The sequence below is a fragment of the Oncorhynchus keta genome, chromosome 6, assembly GCF_023373465.1.
Source record: "Oncorhynchus keta strain PuntledgeMale-10-30-2019 chromosome 6, Oket_V2, whole genome shotgun sequence".
Taxonomy (NCBI): domain Eukaryota; kingdom Metazoa; phylum Chordata; class Actinopteri; order Salmoniformes; family Salmonidae; genus Oncorhynchus; species Oncorhynchus keta.
In genome coordinates, this window is record NC_068426.1 from 16,472,985 (window position 1) to 16,499,572 (window position 26,588).

Sequence of the window (26,588 nt, forward strand, 5' to 3'; positions counted from 1 at the left end):
TGTTTATGCATTTCTGTGAATTACTTAGTTAGTAATAAATAAATGATTTAAGACAATTGATGTATGGAGGACTAATAGTGAAGACTGGATTCGTGCAGATAACCAACAATTTACGACATTTGGAATGTGACTAACTTCCCAAGTTGTGTAAAATAAATAAATCATTAATCAGAAGACTATTGATCAGATATGAAAATATCTGAAAGGTTATATTGGGAAATTATAACTTTGTAATCTGAATACTTTCCTTTGTTCCCCGATTTCCTAGTTAATTACAGTTACATGATTATTCAGTTTAATTAATCGCGTAATACTAATTAATGGAATCTTTGATTAAAAAAAACCGAAGTCTTCAATTTAATAACCTCTTAGAACCCCTCATCCCGGATCCGGGATCGTGACTACAGCCTCAAGCTCATTACCATAACGCAATGTTAACGATTTCTGAAAATCGCAAATGAAATGAAATAAATATGCCTGTTCTCAAGCTTAGCCTTTTCTTAACAACACTGTCATCTCAGATTTTCAAAATATGCTTTTGAACCATAGAAAATCAATAATTTGTGTAAGAGTGTTGATAGCTAGCTTAGCATTTAGTGTAGCATTTAGCACGCAATATATTCACAAAAACCAGCAAAGCAATCAAATAAAATAATTTACCTTTGAAGAACTTCAGATGTTTCAATGAGGAGACTCTCAGTTACATAGCAGATGTCCAGTATTTCCTGAAAGATTCTTTGTGTAGGACAAATCGCTCCGTTTTGTACATCACATTTGGCTACCGAAACGAACCGAAAATTCAGTCACCTACACGTCAAACTTTTTCCCGAATTAACTCCATAATATCGACCGAAACAATGGCAAACGTTGTTTGAATCAATCCTCAAGGTGTTTTGTCGAATATCCCTTCATTGGTATCGCGCCGTCCCAACCTTCGCTATCTCTCCCCCGCTACTCTCTCCTCTTCCATCCTATCATCTCTTCCCTCTGCTCAAACCTTCTCCAACCTATCTCCTGATTCTGCCTCCTCAACCCTCCTCTCCTCCCTTTCTGCATCCTTTGACTCTCTATGTCCCCTATCTTCCAGGCCGGCTCGGTCCTCCCCTCCCGCTCCGTGGCTCGACGACTCATTGCGAGCTCACAGAACAGGGCTCCGGGCAGCCGAGCGGAAATGGAGGAAAACTCGCCTCCCTGCGGACCTGGCATCCTTTCGCTCCCTCCTCTCTACATTTTCCTCCTCTGTCTCTGCTGCTAAAGCCACTTTCTACCACTCTAAATTCCAAGCATCTGCCTCTAACCCTAGGAAGCTCTTTGCCACCTTCTCCTCCCTCCTGAATCCTCCTCCCCCTCCCCCCCCCTCCTCCCTCTCTGCAGATGACTTCGTCAACCATTTTGAAAAGAAGGTCGACGACATCCGATCCTCGTTTGCTAAGTCAAACGACACCGCTGGTTCTGCTCACACTGCCCTACCCTGTGCTCTGACCTCTTTTCCCCCTCTCTCCAGATGAAATCTCGCGTCTTGTGACGGCCGGCCGCCCAACAACCTGCCCGCTCGACCCTATCCCCTCCTCTCTTCTCCAGACCATTTCCGGAGACCTTCTCCCTTACCTCACCTCGCTCATCAACTCATCCCTGACCGCTGGCTACGTCCCTTCCGTCTTCAAGAGAGCGAGAGTTGCACCCCTTCTGAAAAAACCTACACTCGATCCCTCCGATGTCAACAACTACAGACCAGTATCCCTTCTTTCTTTTCTCTCCAAAACTCTTGAACGTGCCGTCCTTGGCCAGCTCTCCCGCTATCTCTCTCAGAATGACCTTCTTGATCCAAATCAGTCAGGTTTCAAGACTAGTCATTCAACTGAGACTGCTCTTCTCTGTATCACGGAGGCGCTCCGTACTGCTAAAGCTAACTCTCTCTCCTCTGCTCTCATCCTTCTAGACCTATCGGCTGCCTTCGATACTGTGAACCATCAGATCCTCCTCTCCACCCTCTCCGAGTTGGGCATCTCCGGCGCGGCCCACGCTTGGATTGCGTCCTACCTGACAGGTCGCTCCTACCAGGTGGCGTGGCGAGAATCTGTCTCCTCACCACGCGCTCTCACCACTGGTGTCCCCCAGGGCTCTGTTCTAGGCCCTCTCCTATTCTCGCTATACACCAAGTCACTTGGCTCTGTCATAACCTCACATGGTCTCTCCTATCATTGCTATGCAGACGACACACAATTAATCTTCTCCTTTCCCCCTTCTGATGACCAGGTGGCGAATCGCATCTCTGCATGTCTGGCAGACATATCAGTGTGGATGACGGATCACCACCTCAAGCTGAACCTCGGCAAGACGGAGCTGCTCTTCCTCCCGGGAAGGACTGCCCGTTCCATGATCTCGCCATCACGGTTGACAACTCCATTGTGTCCTCCTCCCAGAGCGCTAAGAACCTTGGCGTGATCCTGGACAACACCCTGTCGTTCTCAACTAACATCAAGGCGGTGTCCCGTTCCTGTAGGTTCATGCTCTACAACATCCGCAGAGTACGACCCTGCCTCACACAGGAAGCGGCGCAGGTCCTAATCCAGGCACTTGTCATCTCCCGTCTGGATTACTGCAACTCGCTGTTGGCTGGGCTCCCTGCCTGTGCCATTAAACCCCTACAACTCATCCAGAATGCCGCAGCCCGTCTGGTGTTCAACCTTCCCAAGTTCTCTCACGTCACCCCGCTCCTCCGCTCTCTCCACTGGCTTCCAGTTGAAGCTCGCATCCGCTACAAGACCATGGTGCTTGCCTACGGAGCTGTGAGGGGAACGGCACCTCAGTACCTCCAGGCTCTGATCAGGCCCTACACCCAAACAAGGGCACTGCGTTCATCCACCTCTGGCCTGCTCGCCTCCCTACCACTGAGGAAGTACAGTTCCCGCTCAGCCCAGTCAAAACTGTTCGCTGCTCTGGCTCCCCAATGGTGGAACACACTCCCTCATGACGCCAGGACAGCGGAGTCAATCACCACCTTCCGGAGACACCTGAAACCTCACCTCTTTAAGGAATACCTAGGATAGGATAAAGTAATCATTCTCACCCCCCCCCCCTTAAAAGATTTAGATGCACTATTGTAAAGTGGCTGTTCCACTGGATGTCATAAGGTGAATGCACCAATTTGTAAGTCGCTCTGGATAAGAGCGTCTGCTAAATGACTTAAATGTAAATGTAAATGTTGATATGCCGTTCGTGGAAGCATGGTTTTTCTCTGAATCCCATGGAAAAATACCAGCAGCTGAGTTTTGCGCACCAATTTCCACGCAGGACACCGTGCGGACACTTGGCAAATGTAGTCTCTTATGGTCAATCTTCCAATGATATGCCTGCAAATACGTCACAATGCTGCAGACCCCTTGGGGAAACGATAGAAAGGGTAGTAGGCTCATTCCTGGGGCATTCACAGCCATATAAGGAGACAATGCAAAACGTAGCTTCGGAAATCCTGTTCATTTCCTGGTTGCAGTAACATCTTGGTTTTGCCTAAAGCTTGTGTTCTAGGGCACTCACAGTGAAAATCTTTGCAGTTCTGGAAATGTCAGAGTGTCTTCTTTCCAAAGCTATCAATTCCATGCATAGTCGAGAATCTTTTCGTGACAAAATATCGCGCTTAAAACGGGCACGTCTTTTTATCCAAAAATGCAATACTGCCCCTAGAGTCTTAAGAGGTTTTAATGATAGTAAAGACATGACAACATTGATCTTACTATTAAACAATCATGCAAAGACGTATGTAACTCATACAGTATTGCTTAGCATAAGTCAAAAGGAACAACCGTAAACTTTGAGAGAACTGTGTTGGGGTTGTCTTGGGTATTTCAGTCAGCATGGACGGTCAGGTCAATCGATAGCCTGTGATACCTATTGATCTGCCGGGGGCTGTCTGTGGGACTGTGGGGCTGTGCTAGCTGTTGTTGTAGAGCCAGCACAGTAACAGCCAGCAGGCCTTACCACTGCTGTACTTTCTAGAAGACAGAGGCGAGGGGCGAGGCGAGACAAACGAGGGACCTTCTTTCTACAGAGCCAAGCAGCCATGCTAAATCATTTCGGCAGCTCTTCCCAGAGCAATTTAGCAACATCTCAGATTCACTATATCATCTCCTTCCATAGACACAGGCTATGATATCGAGAAACAAGACAAGCACCATGTGAAATATTAAAGACCTAGGAACATGGGAAATGAGGTGTAGCAGGAGTGCACGCTGCAGTAGTTTCTGCTGCACTAGGCTTTCTCAGAGACATGGAGAGAGCGGGGGGTAAGATGAGCAGAGTATTGTCCCCCATGAGATGAGAAGAGGGGCGGTGGGCAGGACAAGCATGCAGGTGGAGAAGACATGGCTAGGTTTTCTTTAAGAGTATTGTCCCCCATGAGATGAGAAGGGGGGCGGTGGGCAGGACAAGCATGCAGGTGGAGAAGACATGGCTAGGTTTTCTTTAAGAGTATTGTCCCCCATGAGATGAGAAGGGGGTAGTGGGCAGGACAAGCATGCAGGTGGAGAAGACATGGCTGGGTTTTCTTTAAGAGTATTGTCCCCCATGAGATGAGAAGGGGGTAGGGGGCAGGACAAGCATGCAGGTGGAGAAGACATGGCTAGGTTTTCTTTAAGAGTATTGTCCCCCATGAGATGAGAAGGGGGTAGGGGGCAGGACAAGCATGCAGGTGGAGAAGACATGGCTGGGTTTTCTTTAAGAGTATTGTCCCCCATGAGATGAGAAGGGGGTAGGGGGCAGGACAAGCATGCAGGTGGAGAAGACATGGCTAGGTTTTCTTTAAGAGTATTGTCCCCCATGAGATGAGAAGGGGGCGGTGGGCAGGACAAGCATGCAGGTGGAGAAGACATGGCTAGGTTTTCTTTAAGAGTATTGTCCCCCATGAGATGAGAAGGGGGTAGTGGGCAGGACAAGCATGCAGGTGGAGAAGACATGGCTAGGTTTTCTTTAAGAGTATTGTCCCCCATGAGATGAGAAGGGGGTAGTGGGCAGGACAAGCATGCAGGTGGAGAAGACATGGCTAGGTTTTCTTTAAGAGTATTGTCCCCCATGATATGAGAAGGGGGGCGGTGGGCAGGACAAGCATGCAGGTGGAGAAGACATGGCTAGGTTTTCTTTAAGAGTATTGTCCCCCATGAGATGAGAAGGGGGTAGGGGGCAGGACAAGCATGCAGGTGGAGAAGACATGGCTAGGTTTTCTTTAAGAGTATTGTCCCCCATGAGATGAGAAGGGGGTAGTGGGCAGGACAAGCATGCAGGTGGAGAAGACATGGCTAGGTTTTCTTTAAGAGTATTGTCCCCCATGATATGAGAAGGGGGTAGTGGGCAGGACAAGCATGCAGGTGGAGAAGACATGGCTAGGTTTTCTTTAAGAGTATTGTCCCCCATGAGATGAGAAGGGGGGCGGTGGGCAGGACAAGCATGCAGGTGGAGAAGACATGGCTAGGTTTTCTTTAAGAGTATTGTCCCCCATGAGATGAGAAGGGGGGCGGTGGGCAGGACAAGCATGCAGGTGGAGAAGACATGGCTAGGTTTTCTTTAAGAGTATTGTCCCCCATGAGATGAGAAGGGGGTAGGGGGCAGGACAAGCATGCAGGTGGAGAAGACATGGCTAGGTTTTCTTTAAGAGTATTGTCCCCCATGATATGAGAAGGGGGTAGTGGGCAGGACAAGCATGCAGGTGGAGAAGACATGGCTAGGTTTTCTTTAAGAGTATTGTCCCCCATGATATGAGAAGGGGGTAGGGGGCAGGACAAGCATGCAGGTGGAGAAGACATGGCTAGGTTTTCTTTAAGAGTATTGTCCCCCATGATATGAGAAGGGGGTAGTGGGCAGGACAAGCATGCAGGTGGAGAAGACATGGCTAGGTTTTCTTTAAGAGTATTGTCCCCCATGATATGAGAAGGGGGTAGGGGGCAGGACAAGCATGCAGGTGGAGAAGACATGGCTGGGTTTTCTTTAGAAATCCATACATGTACATTCCCAATGTCTGAGTTAATGGCTGAATGGCATTAGAAATGTGAAACATATAAGATCCTTTGTGAATGTCATAAGTAACATGCAACAGAACAATAGGTATTTATATTTAAGCAGTCTCCACCACCATTACCCACACTATGCACCAGCACAGTGACAGAATAAAGTCCCGAGCCTGATTCCAGAAGGAACCGGTACCTGACCTGAGGGCAACTCCCCACTCCTCTGCAGACTCCTCCCCATGATAGATAGTGTGGGCTCTGAAGCCTGCCTAAAACAGGACCCTTGTATCATCACAGAACACTGCATTTCCCTCACCACTGCCTGAGTGCAGTTGATAAAGCACCGGGCTACTTTTTCCTATTGATTGTGTCAAAGGTAATAGTGTATGTGCTTTCATCCTTAATCACATCTGGTCTGTAATGCTGAGCAGAATGGATTACAACAAGCCTAAATCACACTAGGCTGATCATCAACATTTGTTTCAGTTATTTCAATTGAAAGGAAGGAATTTGATAGCAAATTTCTTTGCCAGGAATGATTCTGGTAATATATGAGCTGCAGAAATAAAGGAAAATAAGACATTATGTAAAATCCCTCTAAGAACAATATCAGTTATATGAAGATGGTGAAATAACATGTAAGTAGAGTCATAATGGCAAAGATCTCCCTCCCTCCAAATGTTTCTGCTACACATATCAATAAAACTATAGAGCCAATAAACATGCATTGCACACATTTGAGTAGTTGGACACTGACTCCATGTCCCATTTCTATCCATACAGAACCATACAGAACACAGATCAAGAAACAACTGCAGGGTGGCCAATAACACCGTATACTGTGGCTCCTCTGACGCAATGTGGCTTTGAGACATGTGTTTGAATGTCAGAGCCTAATCCGGACCGGGAATTAGAAAATAGATTATTTTATATTAGTGTACATCAGCATTCTTTGGGGGAACCTCTGAAATACCTCAAAGTCCACAGTCAGCTCTCTGATAACTGAACAAGCCTTTTGGTCCCGGAGAGATTGGGAAGGGATCAAGCGTGCCAGCAAAGCAGCATCTTGGATACACTTGACCAAAGAGTCTTTGAAAGCCAAACATCAATGTTCCCCAATAATGTCACTTTTTACAATACCATTTGTTCCAATATATCTTCGTATTACAGTACAGGTAGCGCCACAATATTAGGATATTTGGGGAAATTCTATGAGAGGATGTTGTTTCTTTTCAAATTGGCATATATGTTTACCTCAACGGGGATTACAATCCTAATCTTTGATTCCAGAGCCATGGTTCAGAACCTCCGCACCATTACTCTCCAAACAGCCAACTGAAATGACCTATTTACAACAAAAAAACTAAATACCTTATCTAGCCCAGCAGTCATGTGTGTTTTCCTGAGGGAGGTAGGGAGTAGGACTGTGATATTTTGGTGCGACCGGCACTTTGAAGCCAGAGAAGAGGAAGCGAAGAGGCTGGTTTAAGGATAAGACAGGCCCATGGAAAGGAGGATTAGCAGGATTTAGAGTCAGTGTCGTGGGTGTGTAGCTCACAACACAAAATATGCTGTTTCTATCTTAGTCACAGTTCTGAAACTTTGAGAACCCTTCAAAGCGGAGACCATGACTTTGTGAAAAGCTTCGAGGTGGGAGGTAGAGAACTCAAAAATACAATGAGTTATAAGGTCACTGAGGTCAATACACCTACTGTATGTTCTGGCTTCAATGGTTGTCTCATACACTATGGGATCTTCTGAAGCTTTTGTCAAATGGATGACACACCTATGACAAAACGTGGAGTAGGTCTCCATATGAGACAATGACAACAATCATGAAGACAACTCTGGTAAATCCAAGTGTTCAGCAGCTCTGCTGACAGGGCATTGTGACAACGTGTGCTGTAAGGGAGGGGGCTCTGCAGCAAATAAGAAGACGATTTCTGAAATTCACATTAGCGGTGAGCTAAATTCAGTGAGGTTCAAACGATGGGAGAATCTGGAGAAAATAACGATGCTCCGACATGGACGCAGTGTTTTTTGACTTAGGGATGAAAGGAGAGCAGAATAAAGGGATGCGAGAAACAAGCCTGGGTACATTCAGCAAACAGGGCTGCATGCAGCTCCTCAAGCATATTCAGGCTTCACCTATTGTTTGGGGGAATGGAGTCACTGGAGGTGGGCTCAGGCTCTGCGGTGGGTTTAGTGCCGTATTATTAACCAAGCTTTTCAGACGGCTCTCTGGGTGCTTTCTCCCCTGCTCTCAGTGTGCAGAGTTGGACTAACTACCCTAAGTAGAGCACGCTACTTAATAGGACTTAAAGTGAGTGCTTGTAACTCTCAACAGACATATGAACCCTTCTTCAGTGTAACACACTAGATTATTAATTACTGCAACAACAGCTGACACAAATAGAGGTGCACACACACACACACACACACACACCACACTAATCAGTGTTCTGGGAGCCTAGAGGTGGATATTGGACTGCTCTCTCTGTTACTGCACTCCTCTGTTTGTAATCTGATAAGGGCTGACTGAAGAGCCTCTTGCTGGTGAGGTCAAATGAACTCCTATTCTTTTCTCTATATAGAGGTACAGAGTGGCAGTAGGGTAGAATGTGTTAGGGAGGTTGGGAACAGGGTCAGTACTATGGACTGCACATCACCACCCCCCCCACATCCCATCCCTCTCTCCTTGTGCACTCTGGTAACAGGGTCAGTACTATGGACTGCACCCCCCCACATCCCATCCCTCTCTCCTTGTGCACTCTGGGTAACTGAGTCAGTACTATGGACTGCACATCCCATCCCTCTCTCCTTGTGCACTCTGGTAACAGGGTCAGTACTATGGACTGCACACCCCCCACATCCCATCCCTCTCTCCTTGTGCACTCTGGTAACTGAGTCAGTACTATGGACTGCACCCCCACATCCCATCCCTCTCTCCTTGTGCACTCTGGTAACAGGGTCAGTACTATGGACTGCACCCCCCCCACACATCCCATCCCTCTCTCCTTGTGCACTCTGGTAACTGAGTCAGTCCTGTGTATCAGGAAGCATCAGGCAGAGAGGACTGACTCAGGCACGCACTCAGGAACTGAGGCTGCCAGGGCTTATTTAGGTTAAGATTGTTATGACACTGAAACATTCCCAGCAAAGTGCTCAAAATAAATACACACTCAAGTCAAGGAAATCCCTGACGGAAAAATGTTTTTGTTCAAATAATGAAAGTTGTTTGCGGGGGACAAAACAAAGGGATACTGAGTCAAGAGTCTGGTTTTCTCATCTCTCCTACCTTGCAGAATCCCTCGCTTCTCATCCTTTATTTCTAACCTTCTTATCTATCCAATTAAAAAGTCTAGAGGAAATGTTCTGATTTATATGCAGCTTGTTTATTTCCATATAAGGACAAATACTGAAGGTCGTAAGGAGTGGTCACAATCACAGACTCAGGGACAGGAGAGTAGTGTAGAGTGCAGACCACCCAGAGGAACCAGGGGTGAAGGAAGGAGACTACGATGTGTAATCACAACATCCTATGGTCTAGTATTTCATAACCATGGCAGTCAAACCATGATAAAATCACTACGTTAACATCTGTCCACTTGTCAGTATTATTAGAATTAAACACGGTCTTAACAGTCAATCACCATTAACCTTTCTTCCTTAAGCACCAGCTAAGCCCAGCCACGAGCTGTTTACACCCTTACCGTCGATCAGAAAGTACCGGAGCATGAGGTCCAATATCAACAGGCTCAGGGACAGTTTCTATCTACAAGCCATCAGACTGCTGAACACTTGACCTGGACTGACCACCTGGACTGATTCTCAGCACCTTAGTACACATGCACTCACTCAGGCACGCACTCAGGAACTCACTCAGGCACGCACTCACACACCCACGCATTCATGCTACACACACACAACTGCTGCTACCAGACTTATGTTTTCTAAATACTGCACAATTTAAAACACTTGCCCCCCTATTCCCTCTTCTCAAACACACGTAAATATTGAACAATAAATTGTGCCTTCCTGTATTATACTGACGCTAAAATGCTTATATTATTTACTTTGTTCATATTCTTAACTTTTCATATTTATTATTGTTGTTGCATTGTCGAGACGAAACCTGCAAGTAAAGATTTCATTGGATGGTGTATACCACACCTGTATCCCGTAGATATGACTAATAGAACATAAAATTGTTAAATGAAGAGGTCCTTGCCTGTAAAAGACCGTGATCGGCCTATTACAGAGCTCTGATTGGCCCATGCTTGGTTCTTTAAACAGTGTTGAGGGCAGCAGTAGTGAAACAGAATTTAGCCAGCCGCGCAGCCAGCCAAGCAGCCAGACGAGCAGCCAGCCGGGACAGCCAGCCGAGCAGCCAGCCGGAGCAGCCTGCCCGAGCAGCCAGCGGGACAGCCAGCCGGGGCAGCCAGCCGGGGCAGCCAGCCGAGCAGCCAGCCGGGGCAGCCAGCCGAGCAGCCAGCAGAGCAGACAGCCGGGGCAGCCAGCTGGGCAGCCAGCCGTGGCAGCCAGCTCCGTAGAGTTATGTGGGCCAGCTGGTGCCTGATGTTCCGGAGGCCCCCAGGGTCACACATCACAGCTGTGATGTCACTAATGGGCTCCAAATGCTGCCGAGGTTCCACCATGCACACACTGCTGCCTCCATGCTATCTCCATTGAGACGGCCAGGCTGGCCATGTGGCTCTGACTGATGTGGCTCTGGTGTTATTAGATTTATTCTGCTCATCCCCACAGGTTGTGGTCACTTGTTGATGTGGGCTAGATATGGGGGTTGGGGTGAGGGCAGCACCGGATGCCTGCAGCTATGTCTGCTTTATGATGTGGCCATGCCCCTTGCTCAGCTCATCCATCTCTCTCTCAAATCCTGTACGAGCGAGGCAGGGTAGGAAGAAGGAAGGATTGTGAATACGAATGTGAGAGGTTAGGAGTTCTGTGGCTAGCTCCGTTACAGAATGTAAAGAGCAGACTCAGCGTATTTTGCTGCGTAGCCATTGTCAAAGACACAGAGTCAATCACTGTGGAGTAAATTGCCATGGCAACTGCCTCCACTGCATGCCTTGCAAACCCTCCCCTGATCAGAGGAGCAGACAGAAAGAACCCTGCAATCTCCAGAGAAAAGTCAGATTTTCAGGCATTCGACCTGGGAACATTTAAACATGAAGAATACGTACCTAAACCATATTCACTGGCCAAACTGCAGCATGACCTTGTGCAGGGAAAATGGACGTATGAGATTGAATTGAGTGCTAATTAGCATCTATAGTGCCTCTTTGTAGGAAATGACTTTACAAGCCATATGGCCAAGCTCAGCTCAGGACCTTGATGCAATAATGAACATTCTAAAACGAGAGGCCACAACAGTGTCTTCCTTCAATGACTAGATGATTTAAAGAAAGATTGGAGAGCTACTCCCAATACAGCAAATATTACAAAACGATTGTGGTGTCAGTCACAAAGAATCTGATCGACAATTTGCCTGAACTTGCTGTTATAAGCCAAGGACAAGCTAAAAAAAAAACACCTGTTCTGGGAGAGCCCTCAAGTTAAAAGGACAGTGGCATTTAGTGAGTCACTCTACCATGAACACAGCTATTAGGAAAAAATAGGGACAAAATGGCTGCCAGGAAAATAAGTCTCTCCTCCCTGATGTACCCTGGAAAGACAGGAGAGGGCGAATGAAGGAATTCACTCCAGCTTTTTAGATACAAGGAATAATTATCCCCTGCAGTGAATATAAAACAGATCCCAATTGTCTGTTTTTTAAACTGGAGAATGCCTCCTGTACCCCATCACCCTGCCCCTGTTCTCCTTGGGTCTGAATGCGCAGGCTGTTGAGGAGAAAATTGTGGCGTTTTACTCACTGACAGCGAAGGAGGGTGGTGGCGGCGGCTGGTGGGGGGGCTATATCTTCACATAGCAATTAACAGTGGTGAAGTCCGCATTCAAGGACAAATTGCAGGATAAGGTGCAATAAGCCCCACGAATCTGCCTCTCTCGCTCCCTTTAACACACACACTGTCAAATTCTTATGCAAAGCACACACACACACACACACACTCACACACACACACACAGTGTACAATGAACATACCTTACATACATGCAGTACTTGACTGGGGCAGGAGTACCGGCATCTTAAATGTTCTAGCTACTCTGCTTGAGCTCCTGTTCCTCTTATGGACTATTAGCTCAACAGTATCTTGGAGCTAAATAGAAACAGTACCTGCACCCAAAATGAGTACAGACACCTATTTCAGTCCAAGTCAAGCACTGCATACATGGCAGCTGATATTGAAACACACACACACACACACACACACACACACACACACACACACACACACACTGGATGTGGTGACTGATAGACCAGTCACACCAGCTGGGCTCTCTTTGTGCTTCGGATGTGGTCACCTAGCAACCAGTCACACCAGCTGTCGGTGAGGAATGAGAAGAGGAGGAACGGTGCAGGATCAGGGAGGGGCTGGCACTGCATCAAGACTCCCCCTACCATATCACCAGCAGCACATCGCCCCTGCCTCGCCTACAGTCTGCAGCTAGCCTAGCCACCCCGCCTCGCCAGCTTCGGCACACAAAGAGAGCCCTAATACTACTCACATCGCAGTTTCATCACTCCAGAAGCTACGTGTCTGTGCATTACAATGAACCTCAGGACTGGAGACACATTCTGAGAAACAGACACAGTGTATGATAATACACTTTGATTAGGCTGGTGAACACATGGTTAGAGGAGGTTTGTTACTGCTACACACGATGCCATCTGAGAGCCATGTGGGTTTAAGAGTGTACTGCGTAGTACACGGACCAAAGGCAAACGTGTGGGTTTCACACAGAAAATGACAGATGATATGTACAATCATATGACATCAAACTGTACATATGGCACATGCAGTCATACAACCAGCAATAAAATCAGTGTGTGAAGTGCATCTTATTAAACATTCATAGCATGCAACAGCCAACAGTTCCTAGAGTTAGAGAGAGACAACAGATCTGAGATTCAATCCAAAAGAAGGTCTAGTGCCTTTAAGCAGACAATTAACTTTTGACAGCGTCTCTCGTTTAGGAAAAACATCCCCATTTTGGATAAACGCTAGAGGTTTGGCATGATATTAGTGTATTTCTCATGCAGGTATGGCTGTGATGGTACATGTTATTAGTGTATTTCTCATGCAGGTATGGCTGTGATGGTACATGTTATTAGTGTATTTCTCAGGCAGGTATGGCCGTGATGGTACATGTTATTAGTGTATTTCTCATGCAGGTATGGCTGTGATGGTACATGTTATTAGTGTATTTCTCATGCAGGTATGGCTGTGATGGTACATGTTATTAGTGTATTTCTCATGCAGGTATGGTTGTGATGGTACATGTTATTAGTGTATTTCTCATGCAGGTATGGCCGTGATGGTACATGTTATTAGTGTATTTCTCATGCAGGTATGGCTGTGATGGTACATGTTATTAGTGTATTTCTCATGCAGGTAGTGTATTTCTCATGCAGGTATGGCTGTGATGGTACATGTTATTAGTGTATTTCTCATGCAGGTATGGCTGTGATGGTACATGTTATTAGTGTATTTCTCATGCAGGTATGGCTGTGATGGTACATGTTATTAGTGTATTTCTCATGCAGGTATGGCTGTGATGGTACATGTTATTAGTGTATTTCTCATGCAGGTATGGCTGTGATGGTACATGTTATTAGTGTATTTCTCATGCAGGTATGGCTGTGATGGTACATGTTATTAGTGTATTTCTCATGCAGGTATGGCTGTGATGGTACATGTTATTAGTGTATTTCTCATGCAGGTATGGCTGTGATGGTACATGTTATTAGTGTATTTCTCATGCAGGTATGGCTGTGATGGTACATGTTATTAGTGTATTTCTCATGCAGGTATGGCTGTGATGGTACATGTTATTAGTGTATTTCTCATGCAGGTATGGCTGTGATGGTACAGTAAAACCATGTGACTGACGGTTAGGGGTGAAGACAGCCATGAAAATAAAACAACCGTCAAAACCGTTTTAACAGGCTTACATTCATTATTATTATTCTTTTTATGTAGATAAAGCAATTATTTAGCTAACTTAGTCCGTCTGTCTTTTAAACGGTCTACATCTCCTCTTTCCAATAGCTAATCCCACGTTGGAGTAGAATCTATAGGCTATGCCACTTTAGTTTACAAAAAAAGATGACTTTCTTTTATCCAATGCACATTCTCATTGCTTGCTAGTAAATACATAAATTGGTCTTCTCTTAAAAAAAGGTTGGATGTGTCTGACCATTCATGAATTATTCAACAGCAGTTGACAAGGTTGTTCTGGCTCCGAGTCTATCGCCTCCAGTATGTCCATTCTGATAGTTTCCTAAAGTAGCCTGTCAAACGCTCCCGTCATGTCATATTTTCAGTAAAGGCCCTTTCTAAAAAAAGAAAAAAAGTCTGTTATTTTTGTCAGAATAATTAGGAAGAAAATAATAAATACGAGCACATTTGTTTATGACACCGTTCACGCCAACTGCGAAAATATCGTCCTGCCACAATCCCTCAATTATTTATTCGGAACCAGTTTGTTGTGTGAATTGAATTAATACATTTCTCTCTGCCTGTTTTTTTACGTTCGAAATGCATCAGTGCAGCAAGCAGCAAGGTATGAATTTAGCCAATGAGATCACACCACACCAGAGCAAGGCTACAAGTCTCGATCACCATTCAAACGTTCCCATCAGTTCATTGTAGACCATTTTATAGCTATTCAGCAAGCAAGAGGTTTGATCGATGCCTATTAGTTATTTTTTTAAATGCTCTAACTATATTGCTATTCATTGTGTACCCGGAAAGTATTCAGACCCCTTCATTTTATCCACATTTTGTTACGTTACAGCCTTATTCTAAAATTAACTAAACTGTTATTTTCCCCTCATCAATCTACACACAATGGGCTGACAAAGCAAAAACAGGTTGATATTTTAGCAAATGTATTAAAAAATAAAAAACTGAAATATTACATTTACGTAAGTATTCAGACACTTTACTCAATACTTTGTTGAAGCACCTTTGGCAGCGATTACAGCCTGGAGTCTTCTTGGGTATGATGCTACAAGCTTAGCACACCTGTATTTGGGGAGTTTATCCCATTCTTCTTTGCAGATCCTCTCAAGCTCTTTCAGGTTGGATGGGGAGCGTCGCTGCACAGCTCTTTTCAGGTCTTTCCAGAGATGTTAGATCGGGATGGTGCCAGGTTTCCTCCAGACGTGACGCTTGGCATTCAGACCTAAGATTTCAATCTTGGTTTCATCAGACCAGAGAATCTTGTTTCTTATGGTCTAAGAGTCATTTAGGTGCCTTTTACTGAGGTGCTTGTCATGTGCCTTTTACTGAGGAGTGGCTTCTGTCTGGTCACTCTACCATAAAGGCCTGATTGGTGGAATGCTGCAAAGATGGTTGTGCTTCTGGAACATTCTCTCATCTCCACTGATGATCAATGGAAACAGGATGCACCCGAACTCAATTTAGAGTCTCATAGCAAAGGGTCTGAATACTTACGGTATTTCTGTTTTCTTATTGTTAATACATTTGCAGTGCCCGGTCTGAGGTTTGATTTGCTCTCTCTTCCTACTTGCGGATCTGAACCGGGATGTGTCTGTTTGGGTCTGTTTTTCCACTGGCCTTTTCGGAACAGGTCCGACTGTCCTCGGGTACATTTTTTTGGGACCCGTGAAGAACTCTACTTTGAACAACATATTGCCACAGAGAATGAGGTGACGTTATGTGAATTGTTCGGAACACTGGAGGGCAAAACGCATCGGACTTGGTGTGAATGGTTTAGTGCTTCAAAATCAGAAATCTATATTATTTCAGTAATTCCTCTCCAATCTCATGTTTCCTCATTTGTAAACCTGACTAATACTTAGAGGTAATAATAACTTGAATAATAATGAAACGATTCTGATAATAACAAAGTGTAATGGTATTAATGAAGTTGCAGAGAAAAGCAACGTGTTTGTTTTGAGTCTGATCTTTGCCAATCCCCCCTCCCAACGGTTATGACGGTGACCATGTACATTGTCCTGGCCTAGAACCGTAACCTGAAATTCCAAGACCGTCACAGCCCTACATCCAGGTTTTGTGAGTTTCAGTTTCCTGGTGTGACATCGCTCCAGACTGGGTCAGTGAAATATGCTGATCAGACTTCATGTGAGACTGAATGTGAATAGAAATCCTGGACATTATTGTGTACACACACAAACATGCATGTGCGCACGCACAGACATAAGTCCAGCATGTTTCCATCCATATTGATTCACAGCTGCCTTATTTCTAAAACAAAATAGACAACACTGCCTAGGCTCAAAGTGACAGAAATCGTAAGGGGCCTACTAAGAGACAGTGACTTGGGGCAGCCATGCAGTGAGCCCCTAGGGTGGGATATTAAAGTCGAATCAGCCTGCTATCTCCACACTGCAGCTCTGTCCTCCTCTAAAGCCTGCTGGACTTACATCTTGCCGTTATTAACAGGAATAATAATGAAGAAATAACAGAGGGAGCACAATCCCATTCTCCTCAATCAGCAGAACAAAAAGCAGAGGAGATCTGACTTCTCCAGAAGAGAGAGAGGGGGGGTGGGGGGGTTCCTTAGTTAGTCTGCCGACCGTGGCCTCAGATGCCTGTTTGATGACTGATACAATCAGAGTGGTCCAGACACAAGAGATTAGCAGTCAGTTTAACCATATCTGTAAACACTCAGCCTGGCTAGGACTGGGTCTATAGTACTGGAGCCTGGCCTCTTGCAGCACTGAGTGGTGTTGGACAGCCAGGAGAAGAGAACAGGGCATTCTAACGAACAGGGTCAGATGCATTATGACGGGGCAGAATTGTCTTTTGCTCCCAGCAAGGACATGAAATCAACGACGCCATCGTTTAAAAAAAAAAAAAAAAAAAAAAAAAAATTGCAGATGTCGCTCTACCACTGCCGACACCCTTTAGAACGTGGATGTAATGTCCTCTCTCTATGTCAGGTCATCAGGGCTGTTTGTGCCTCCTGATGTGTCCTCGGTGTCTCTCTGGGGCTGACCAGGCCAGGGCTGTGGCTGCCTGCTGAGGTAGAGGCACTTTAACCTCTCAGAGGAGCCCTCACGCACTGTCATTACCTCCATTTCTACTACTCTATTGTACCGAAAACCTTTAAACTGCCTTAATAGCCTACGGACAGCTGGCCCTTTGTCTTTACAGCTGCTAATTGCTGCACTTTGAGTGGCCTCCTGGCAGTGTAAATAGATTCATATGGATATTAGTCATTTAAATGTTCATATGCCTTATGGTGCATTTACAACCCCTCATAACAAGGCAATGTTCTTTTCATGGTTGGGCTGTAGAGGTCTATTCTATCTCATCTGAGTCATGAAGATCCTGATGAAACAGCCAATTCACGTATTGATTATCAGTAACTAGCCTATATGGGCGTTTCCATTCCACTGCAGGTCTGTTAGAGAGCTGGGAACCAAGGCAGCAAAAGAGTCCATTTCCTGCCTGACCTCTGTCTGCCTTCCTTTCTGACTGAGTGATGGATGGATCGCTGTGGGACTTTCTGATGTCAGTCGAGCTCTCTGAAGAAGCGTCAGTCTTTGGTCTGAGCCATCTGCACCGTTTCTGATGAAGCTTCCCACCTCAACCAAGCTGCTTAGTCAAGTCAGGGGTGTGTGGGTATGTCTCAACAGACAAATGAGTTGCACCTCGTCAGTGAGTCGCCCCTGACCCATGGACTCAACGTCCTGGTGCTGCTGTGGACCGGTTGGTTTCTCTACACAGCACCTAACAACCCAAAATGGGATGAACGACCTGCAGGAACACATAAAGCTTGGCCCAGGCATACACCAGGTAACACCTTATTGTGGTAAAAGGAAACGTCTTTGAGATGAAATAACATGATTCTTTATTCTCTTCTTTATTTATCCGTTATTTTACCAGGTAAGTTGACTGAGAACACGTTCTCATTTGCAGCACCGACCTGGGGAATAGTTACAGGGGAGAAGAGGGGGATGAATGAGCCAATTGTAAACTGGGGATTATTAGGTGACCGTGATGGTTCGAGGGCCAGATTGGGAATTTAGCCAGGACACCGGGGTTAACACCCCTACTCTTACGATAAATTCCATGGGATCTTTAATGACCTCAGAGAGTCAGGACACCCATTTAACATCCCATCCAAAAGACAGCACACTACACAGGGCAGTGTCCCAAATCCCTGCCCTGGGGCATTGGGATATTTTAGACCAGAGGAAAGAGTGCCTCATACTGGCCCTCCAACACCACTTCCAGCAGCATCTGGTCTCCCATCCAAGGACCGAGCAGGACCAACCCTGCTTAGCTTCAGAAGCAAACCAGCAGTGGTATGCAGGGTGGTATGCTGCTGGCAACTTTTTAATGATTAGAAATGACATCAGTATTTAAACATACTCTTTACTTATTCCAGCTCTTATTCCAGGTTGCATGTTCCCTAGAGCCTGAATAGAAACGACCTTATAGGGACAGCAAAACAAACTATATGGCATTGTCGGGCTGCCTCTCTATATCAACAGAGACAGAACTAAACACAAGAGACTTCTTAGGTATATTTTTGATTCATGTTTGTTTCAGATGTTTGTATAATGACTCAGGGTTAGTAGTGCTGAATGTGACCTTAGTCTGACATCGATCTGAGTCCAACTAACATTCTGGAGGTGAACTGGGTGTTGACGTGTGCCAGTGTGAGTGAATGTGTGACCTACCTGCTTTCCGTCCAGTGTGTAGATCTTCTTGACCACGCCGCTCTCCAGCTTGATGGCCTCTGTGATGTCGGTGAGCACCTGTTCGAAGGAGTGCGCTGTCTTCTTGTTGAGCAGCACGCGGACGGCCTTCCTCGGCTTCACGCCACTCCGCATCACCGTCACCAGCTTGGGGCGAACAAACTCCTTACCCTCCCGGGCCTCGTTGGCCTGCTTGCTGGCCAGGCTCTGCAGGTTCTTCTGGCTGGCCGAGGCCTTCACGTTCACAGACCAGTTGGGGTTGACGTTCTTCGTGTAGTCGACCTTCTTGTAGACGTTCTCAGACGCACAGACGTAGCTCTCTCCTGAGGGGGTGAGAGGAGAGACAAAGAGAGAACGCCGTAAGGAATATGAAATAATCTACTTTGTTTGACATAAACTGAGGAAATATTTGCTTCAAAAGGAACCCAACATCAGTACTATCATAAGTAGAGGTGTGGAGTTAAAGCTTGGAGGATAAACAGCTCAGATGTCACATAGACCTTCGTGAGGGAGACAATACCAACACATCTTCATGTAAACTATGCATCCCCACTACATCTGATCTAAATGCATGGATTCAAGATAAACTGAGGACAGAAAAACAGCCTCCTACTCAAACGGGACAATCTAGCTCTACCGTATCTCATAGTGTGTTGACAAACTAGCAGTTATTCTCCCAGTAGTTTAAAAAACGCGCCAGTGACGTGTGCTTCCACCCTGTCAGTAATTGCTATAGCATCTCCATGAACCTAATCCAAAGCATGGTGACCTGTGCACTGAACTCTCCCCCAATCATCAAACAGCAGGAGACTGCTCAGACAGAGGTACGCCATCCCACATGCTCTCAAACACATACAGAACATACAATATTGTAATGTCATACCAGTCCATGAGTCCTCCTCCACCATGCTTTATTACAACAACACACGGTGACAATGACATGGTCCTCTTAGTGGGAGTATCAAGTTCTTAACATCAGCTTTATTACAACAACACACGGTGACAATGACATGGTCCTCTTAGTGGGTGTATCAAGTTCTTAACATCAGCTTTATTACATCAACACACGGTGACAATGACATGGTCCTCTTAGTGGGTGTATCAAGTTCTTAACGTCAGCTTTATTACATCAACACACGGTGACAATGACATGGTCCTCTTAGTGGGTGTATCAAGTTCTTAACATCAGCTTTATTACATCAACACACGGTGACAATGACATGGTCCTCTTAGTGGGTGTATCAAGTTCTTAACATCAGCTGATGGAATGACCTTAGATCCTAGGTGTGGTAATGCTCTCCAATTTGTCCTACTTTCAAAAATACTGATCATGAAGACCTGTGGTTCTACTGTGACCTGTAGGAGGAGGGTGGTTCTACTGTGACCTGCAGGAGGAGGGTGGTTCTACTGTGACCTGCAGGAGGAGGGTGGTTCTACTGTGACCTGTAGGAAGAGGGGTTCTACTGTGACCTGTAGGAGGAGGGTGGTTCTACTGTGACCTGCAGGAGGAGGGTGGTTCTACTGTGACCTGCAGGAGGAGGGTGGTTCTACTGTGACCTGCAGGAGGAGGGTGGTTCTACTGTGACCTGCAGGAGGAGGGTGGTTCTACTGTGACCTGTAGGAGGAGGGTGGTTCTACTGTGACCTGTAGGAGGAGTGTGGTCCTACTGTGACCTGCAGGAGGAGGGTGGTTCTACTGTGACCTGCAGGAGGAGGGTGGTTCTACTGTGACCTGTAGGAAGAGGGGGGTTCTACTGTGACCTGTAGGAGGAGGGTGGTTCTACTGTGACCTGCAGGAGGAGGGTGGTTCTACTGTGACCTGCAGGAGGAGGGTGGTTCTACTGTGACCTGCAGGAGGAGGGTGGTCCTACTGTGACCTGCAGGAGGAGGGTGGTCCTACTGTGACCTGTAGGAGGAGGGTGGTTCTACTGTGACCTGTAGGAGGAGGGTGGTTCTACTGTGACCTGTAGGAGAAGGGTGGTCCTACTGTGACCTGTAGGAGGAGGGTGGTTATACTGTGACCTGTAGGAGGAGGGTGGTCCTACTGTGACCTGTAGGAGGAGGGTGGTCCTACTGTGACCTGTAGGAGGAGGGTGGTTCTACTGTGACCTGTAGGAGGAGGGTGGTTCTACTGTGACCTGTAGGAGAAGGGTGGTTCTACTGTGACCTGCAGGAGGAGGGTGGTTCTACTGTGACCTGCAGGAGGAGGGTGGTTCTACTGTGACCTGCAGGAGGAGGGTGGTTCTACTGTGACCTGCAGGAGGAGGGTGGTTCTACTGTGACCTGCAGGAGGAGGGTGGTTCTACTGTGACCTGTAGGAGGAGGGTGGTCCTACTGTGACCTGCAGGAGGAGGGTGGTTCTACTGTGACCTGTAGGAGGAGGGTGGTTCTACTGTGACCTGCAGGAGGAGGGTGGTTCTACTGTGACCTGCAGGAGGAGGGTGGTTCTACTGTGACCTGCAGGAGGAGGGTGGTTCTACTGTGACCTGTAGGAGGAGGGTGGTCCTACTGTGACCTGCAGGAGGAGGGTGGTTCTACTGTGACCTGTAGGAGGAGGGTGGTTCTACTGTGACCTGTAGGAGGAGGGTGGTCCTACTGTGACCTGTAGGAGGAGGGTGGTTCTACTGTGACCTGTAGGAGGAGGGTGGTTCTACTGTGACCTGTAGGAGAAGGGTGGTCCTACTGTGACCTGTAGGAGAAGGGTGGTCCTACTGTGACCTGTAGGAGGAGGGTGGTTCTACTGTGACCTGTAGGAGGAGGGTGGTTCTACTGTGACCGGTAGGAGAAGGGTGGTCCTACTGTGACCTGTAGGAGGAGGGTGGTTCTACTGTGACCTGTAGGAGGAGGGTGGTTCTACTGTGACCTGTAGGAGGAGGGTGGTCCTACTGTGACCTTGTCGGTAGTGTACTGTAGGAAGAGCAGTAACGGGACAGGTCTCTGTGGATCAGGGGTTTCATCACACCAGGGCCAGCTATAGGTGTTCTCTATAGACCAGTGACAGGATGACATCTATACTGGCCTCCAGTTAAGAGAATCAGGGATAAACATTTGATATACAGAGAGACTAGCAACATGAAAGTGGCTAGAAATGAGGTATAACTATTCAACCCACATGACCCGAAAGTGGAGAGGAGAAGCGAGCGTAGTGTTTTGAGGCTGAAAAGAGAGAAGAGGAGAAGAGACGGGACAGTCAGTGGATAGACTGATGATCCCTGTCACAGAGAGGAAGCAAATCAGAGAAAGATAGATGGTATCTGCAGGAGCGAGAGCTGGGAGACAAAGCTCATCAGGCTGGTGATGAGAGCTAGCTAGGTGCCAGAGGAGCAATGACACACCAGAGGACAGGAAGAGGAGGAGCAATGACACACCAGAGGACAGGACGACCAGAGGAGCAATGACACACCAGAGGACAGGACGACCAGAGGAGCAATGACACACCAGAGGACAGGATGACCAGAGGAGCAATGACACACCAGAGGACAGGACGACCAGAGGAGCAATGACACACCAGAGGACAGGAAGAGGAGGAGCAATGACACACCAGAGGACAGGACGACCAGAGGAGCAATGACACACCAGAGGACAGGAAGAGGAGGAGCAATGACACACCAGAGGACAGGACAACCAGAGGAGCAATGACACACCAGAGGACAGGACGACCAGAGGAGCAATGACACACCAGAGGACAGGAAGAGGAGGAGCAATGACACACCAGAGGACAGGAAGACCAGAGGAGCAATGACACACCAGAGGACAGGAAGAGGAGGAGCAATGACACACCAGAGGACAGGAAGACCAGAGGAGCAATGACACACCAGAGGACAGGACGACCAGAAGAGACATGACACACTAGAGGACAGGAAGACCAGAGGAGCAATGACACACCAGAGGACAGGACGACCAGAAGAGAAATGACACACCAGAGGACAGGACGACCAGAAGAGAAATGACACACCAGAGGACAGGAAGAGGAGGAGCAATGAAACGGACAAACCTTTACTTTTCTTTACTTTGAAAAGCAGTGGGCTTCTGCTTCCACATAGTCAGCCCTGAACTCCCCCAGATCTGCCTGTCAGTGGGTGTATGTGACAGGTCACATGGTTGATGGACAGAGCTCACTCTACATTTACATTTTACTAGATGCTCTTATCCAGAGCAACTTACAGGAGCCAATAGGGTTAAGTGCGTCGCACAAGGGCACCGACAGACCTGTCACGTAGTCGGCTAAGGGATTCAAACCAACAACCTTTCGGTTGCTGGTCCAATGCTCATAACCGCTAGGCTACTTGGCACCTCCTTCCTACTCATTATATTCTCTGCATTTGTTCCAGACGGCACACAGAGAAGGCGCTGTCATTGAGACGTGATCAAAGCTACATAGCCTACGGTAGCATGTTCATCCCTGGAGAACGCACACAATTATTTACATGCCTTTGCCTAAGCAAATGAATAAGTCTAAAATGAGCTCTTTGTGCATCAAAACACCGTTATAATATAATATTCCATGTCTAGCTGAAATACTAATGTGAATTTCTACTAAAGTCTTCCTACCTGTGGTGCTCATCATGATATGTTGTGTCATGAGATCCAACACAGGTATATTTCTACAGATGTTTTAACAATGGAAAGTGAATAAATGACGCTAGCACATAACGCTACATCTGAAACTGTGGCTGTCCTGTGTAAAAGAGCAGAGACCGCAGAAACAGATTTTCAAACAGTGTCATGACAGCATCTACCTAGAGTGCACTGCTTACTCACAGCACCTGGAAAGAATATATTTATCTCTCTCTTTCATCAGATCTAGCAGATTCTGTAGTAGAACGGTGGAGAACTGCCTGCTACCTCTCACTATTATAATTGAGCGAGTCTATACAGTAGGGCATTCTGCCCAGCAACAGTGTAAATGGCAGCCCTCAACACTTCCATCCAGGTAAGCAGGTCCTGATTTCTCCTAAGGTCAGATCGTAAGAGTCAGCCAGTCCCACTAAGCCCTTATGCCTGGGTGGACTGTCAGCTTGGGCTGAGATCCAGTACTCTGATCCGTACAGTACCGTAAGGTCCAGAGGCCTGTAAAGCTGGTGCAGCAGTTAACTCGGGCTAATACTGTATCATGTAAGCCTTCCTCTAAATGGTCTTCCGTAAAGGGTATTTCGGCTGTTCGTGCACACGAAAGTCTACGCCCCTTCGTCTGTGATTGGTCAATGGTAGGGATTCTTCAATTAAGTGTTCGTTGTCATTCAACAATAGATGACTCATTTTCATGAGAAATACTGCACCAAACATCTTAGATAGATTGTGCGACTAAGATTTCGTCAGCAAAAAAACGTCAAAACGAATGACAATGAATCACTCCCTGTGCCACTGCAGCACCAGACAAAGGACAGGATAATACAGTGCAGAGTTCATTATCCTCTGTAAGAGGAGGACCTGTCCTCTTCCCGCCACCACACACAAACTCTCGCACAAAACACACACCTTCTTACGATGGGATAAAGGTCAGCCATTTTGGTCAGGGAGCTGGTAGACCATAGTTTGCTAGTGCTGTGATAAGATCGTGTAAAATAATACATTTGAAGAATGTATCTGCACTGTATGTTTGTTAGCTCGCTATCCAGACATTTGAGAAATTATTTAATATATTTTTCAAATTAACTGCCAATATGTCGACTTTCCATTCAAACTATGCATTTAATTCCCACCCATACACTGTCTAAAATCAGTTGATAGGACTTGGACAAGTTACAAGTACTGATCTTGTATCATATAAAAGGAATCTCAGCTTTCCAAGAAAACAAACATTGAGATATTTATGGTCTGTTTGCATATTTTTTTAGGCTATTCATACAGAAAGTGTATAAAACCCATAATAAACTGTTATGATTATATGACAATATTTTAGGTTGACAAGTATTCTATTATAGAATTTTTGATATATAACATCTTTGTTTAATTTTCCTGCATAGGTAAAAATCAGGAGTATGCCTCTACTGCCATTAATTCCAACTAGACTGGATTGGATTTCTCCCTTACCAATATGGCTGCCATTTTCAACCCATTCTGGAAAGTTGAGGATTTATTTTTATTTTTATTTATTTAGGGACCAACCCTGCTTAGCTTCAGAAGCAAGCCAGCAGTGGTATACAGGGTGGTATGCTGCTGGCGACATAGGCCCCTAATCATTTTATAGGATCTCTATGGTCGCCCGCCAAAAAAACAGCCCATGGCCATGTGTCATAAACCCTCAACGTTCCAAAATGGGGTGAAAATGGCACCATATTGGTAGAATTGCAAGTAATAAGCTTTAAAAAATCCCAAATACTCTCAGCCCGATTGCAAAATGTGTGGAATAGCATGAGATTATCTATGAAACTGCTAATTTTTCTGATCTTGCGGGGGGGGGGGGCTCAGTTGGTAGAGCATGGCACATGCAGTGCCAGGGTTGTGGGTTCGATTCCCATGGGGGTCCAGTATGAAAACATTTATGCATTCACTACTGCATAAGAGCATCTGCTAAACGACAAAACAGTAAATGTAAAATGAAACTGCAGTATTCCACTAGTGCCACACATTGTCTCTTCTGGCCCGCCTCAGCCGCCCCACACATACAACATACAGTCACTCCCCCAAGGACCCTCTCTTTCCTAAACACAAAACAAGAGATGATCACCTCATTTTGATCAAATGAAGCCAGGGTTTATCTCTTTGTATCATTTGTATAATCCCAGCCCCTTTCCCCCACCCCCTTCCCTAGAAACACCCCCTGAAGGGCTTCCAAGCTTTTAGGAAAATACATCTGCCGCACGCTGGAATGAATTGGTATGTTGTTTAGTGTTCCTGTTCATTGGCGTCAGTAGAAACTTAAGACAATGGTTGATGTGTCAGTAGGAAAGAGGGACTGTATCCAGGGAAGTGAACAACACAATTAGCCAGGGGTGTTGAGTGTAATTGAAAAACTCTGCCTCCAGGGCAGATGGCGTTGAGGGAGAGTCTTAATCAACACTGGCAGAGGACACTGAATTCCCGGGTCATACGAGTCGAGAGTAAGAGGTAAGTAATTGCATCAGAGTGAAGTGTATAAGGTTACAGGGTTTTCTTACTCTGAGGGGTGTGGTCAAGGTAATGAACCCAAAAGGTAGAGTACATTACTGGCAAGCTGTACTTCAAATAGCATAGTGTAATGAACTAACTGCTGTATAGTGCAACTATTGCCTTCTACATCCCTTCTCTTTCACTACATGGCCCTTCATACCCTTTTTCATTTGTCCTTGCTTTTTTCCTCTTTGGTTGTAGTCCAAACATACAGGCTCTCTGTTTCCTTAAGTCATCCCTTTTAACAACCATAGATCATTTCCCAGCTGGCAACGTAACATAATCTAAAACGTTTTATAACGCTAAGTAGCAGTAGGATCTATTTATATTCTATTAATAGGCCCCAATATGATCTATTTCTCTTGGCAGGCAGAAACAGTTCTTCTCCCCTATACAGCGATCCAGCTGGTGTCTGGAGAGAGAGAGAGAGAGAGGAAGCTCAGCTCCGCCGACCTGTCAGCCTCCTCAGACTGTGAAACCCTTCATTCCCAGGAGAGCCTGTTTAATATAGTTACAGACCCACTTCCACCTTATTTTGGGCTTTCTAACAAGAAGGAATAGAGTTGCAAAGCTACTGGTAACTTACCAAATTTACCTGAGTATTCTGTAACTTAAGTAATTAACAGGTAATCTATGGCAACTTCGATCATTTATACTTGA

At 46.2% G+C, this 26,588-nt stretch overlaps 1 protein-coding gene across 17 annotated transcripts in view; it reads right to left on the bottom strand.

The window, feature by feature from the left end:
* The window catches only part of LOC118385066 (neuronal migration protein doublecortin-like), a 106,515-nt gene that overhangs the window by 62,107 nt on the left and 17,820 nt on the right, over positions 1 to 26,588 (bottom strand). For all 17 annotated transcript variants that reach the window (XM_052520959.1, XM_035771884.2, XM_052520952.1 and 14 more), the window contains exon 3: positions 18,820 to 19,160. In XM_052520959.1, coding sequence (XP_052376919.1) covers positions 18,820 to 19,160 — 341 coding nt within the window. The remainder of the gene's footprint in view (positions 1 to 18,819; positions 19,161 to 26,588) is intronic.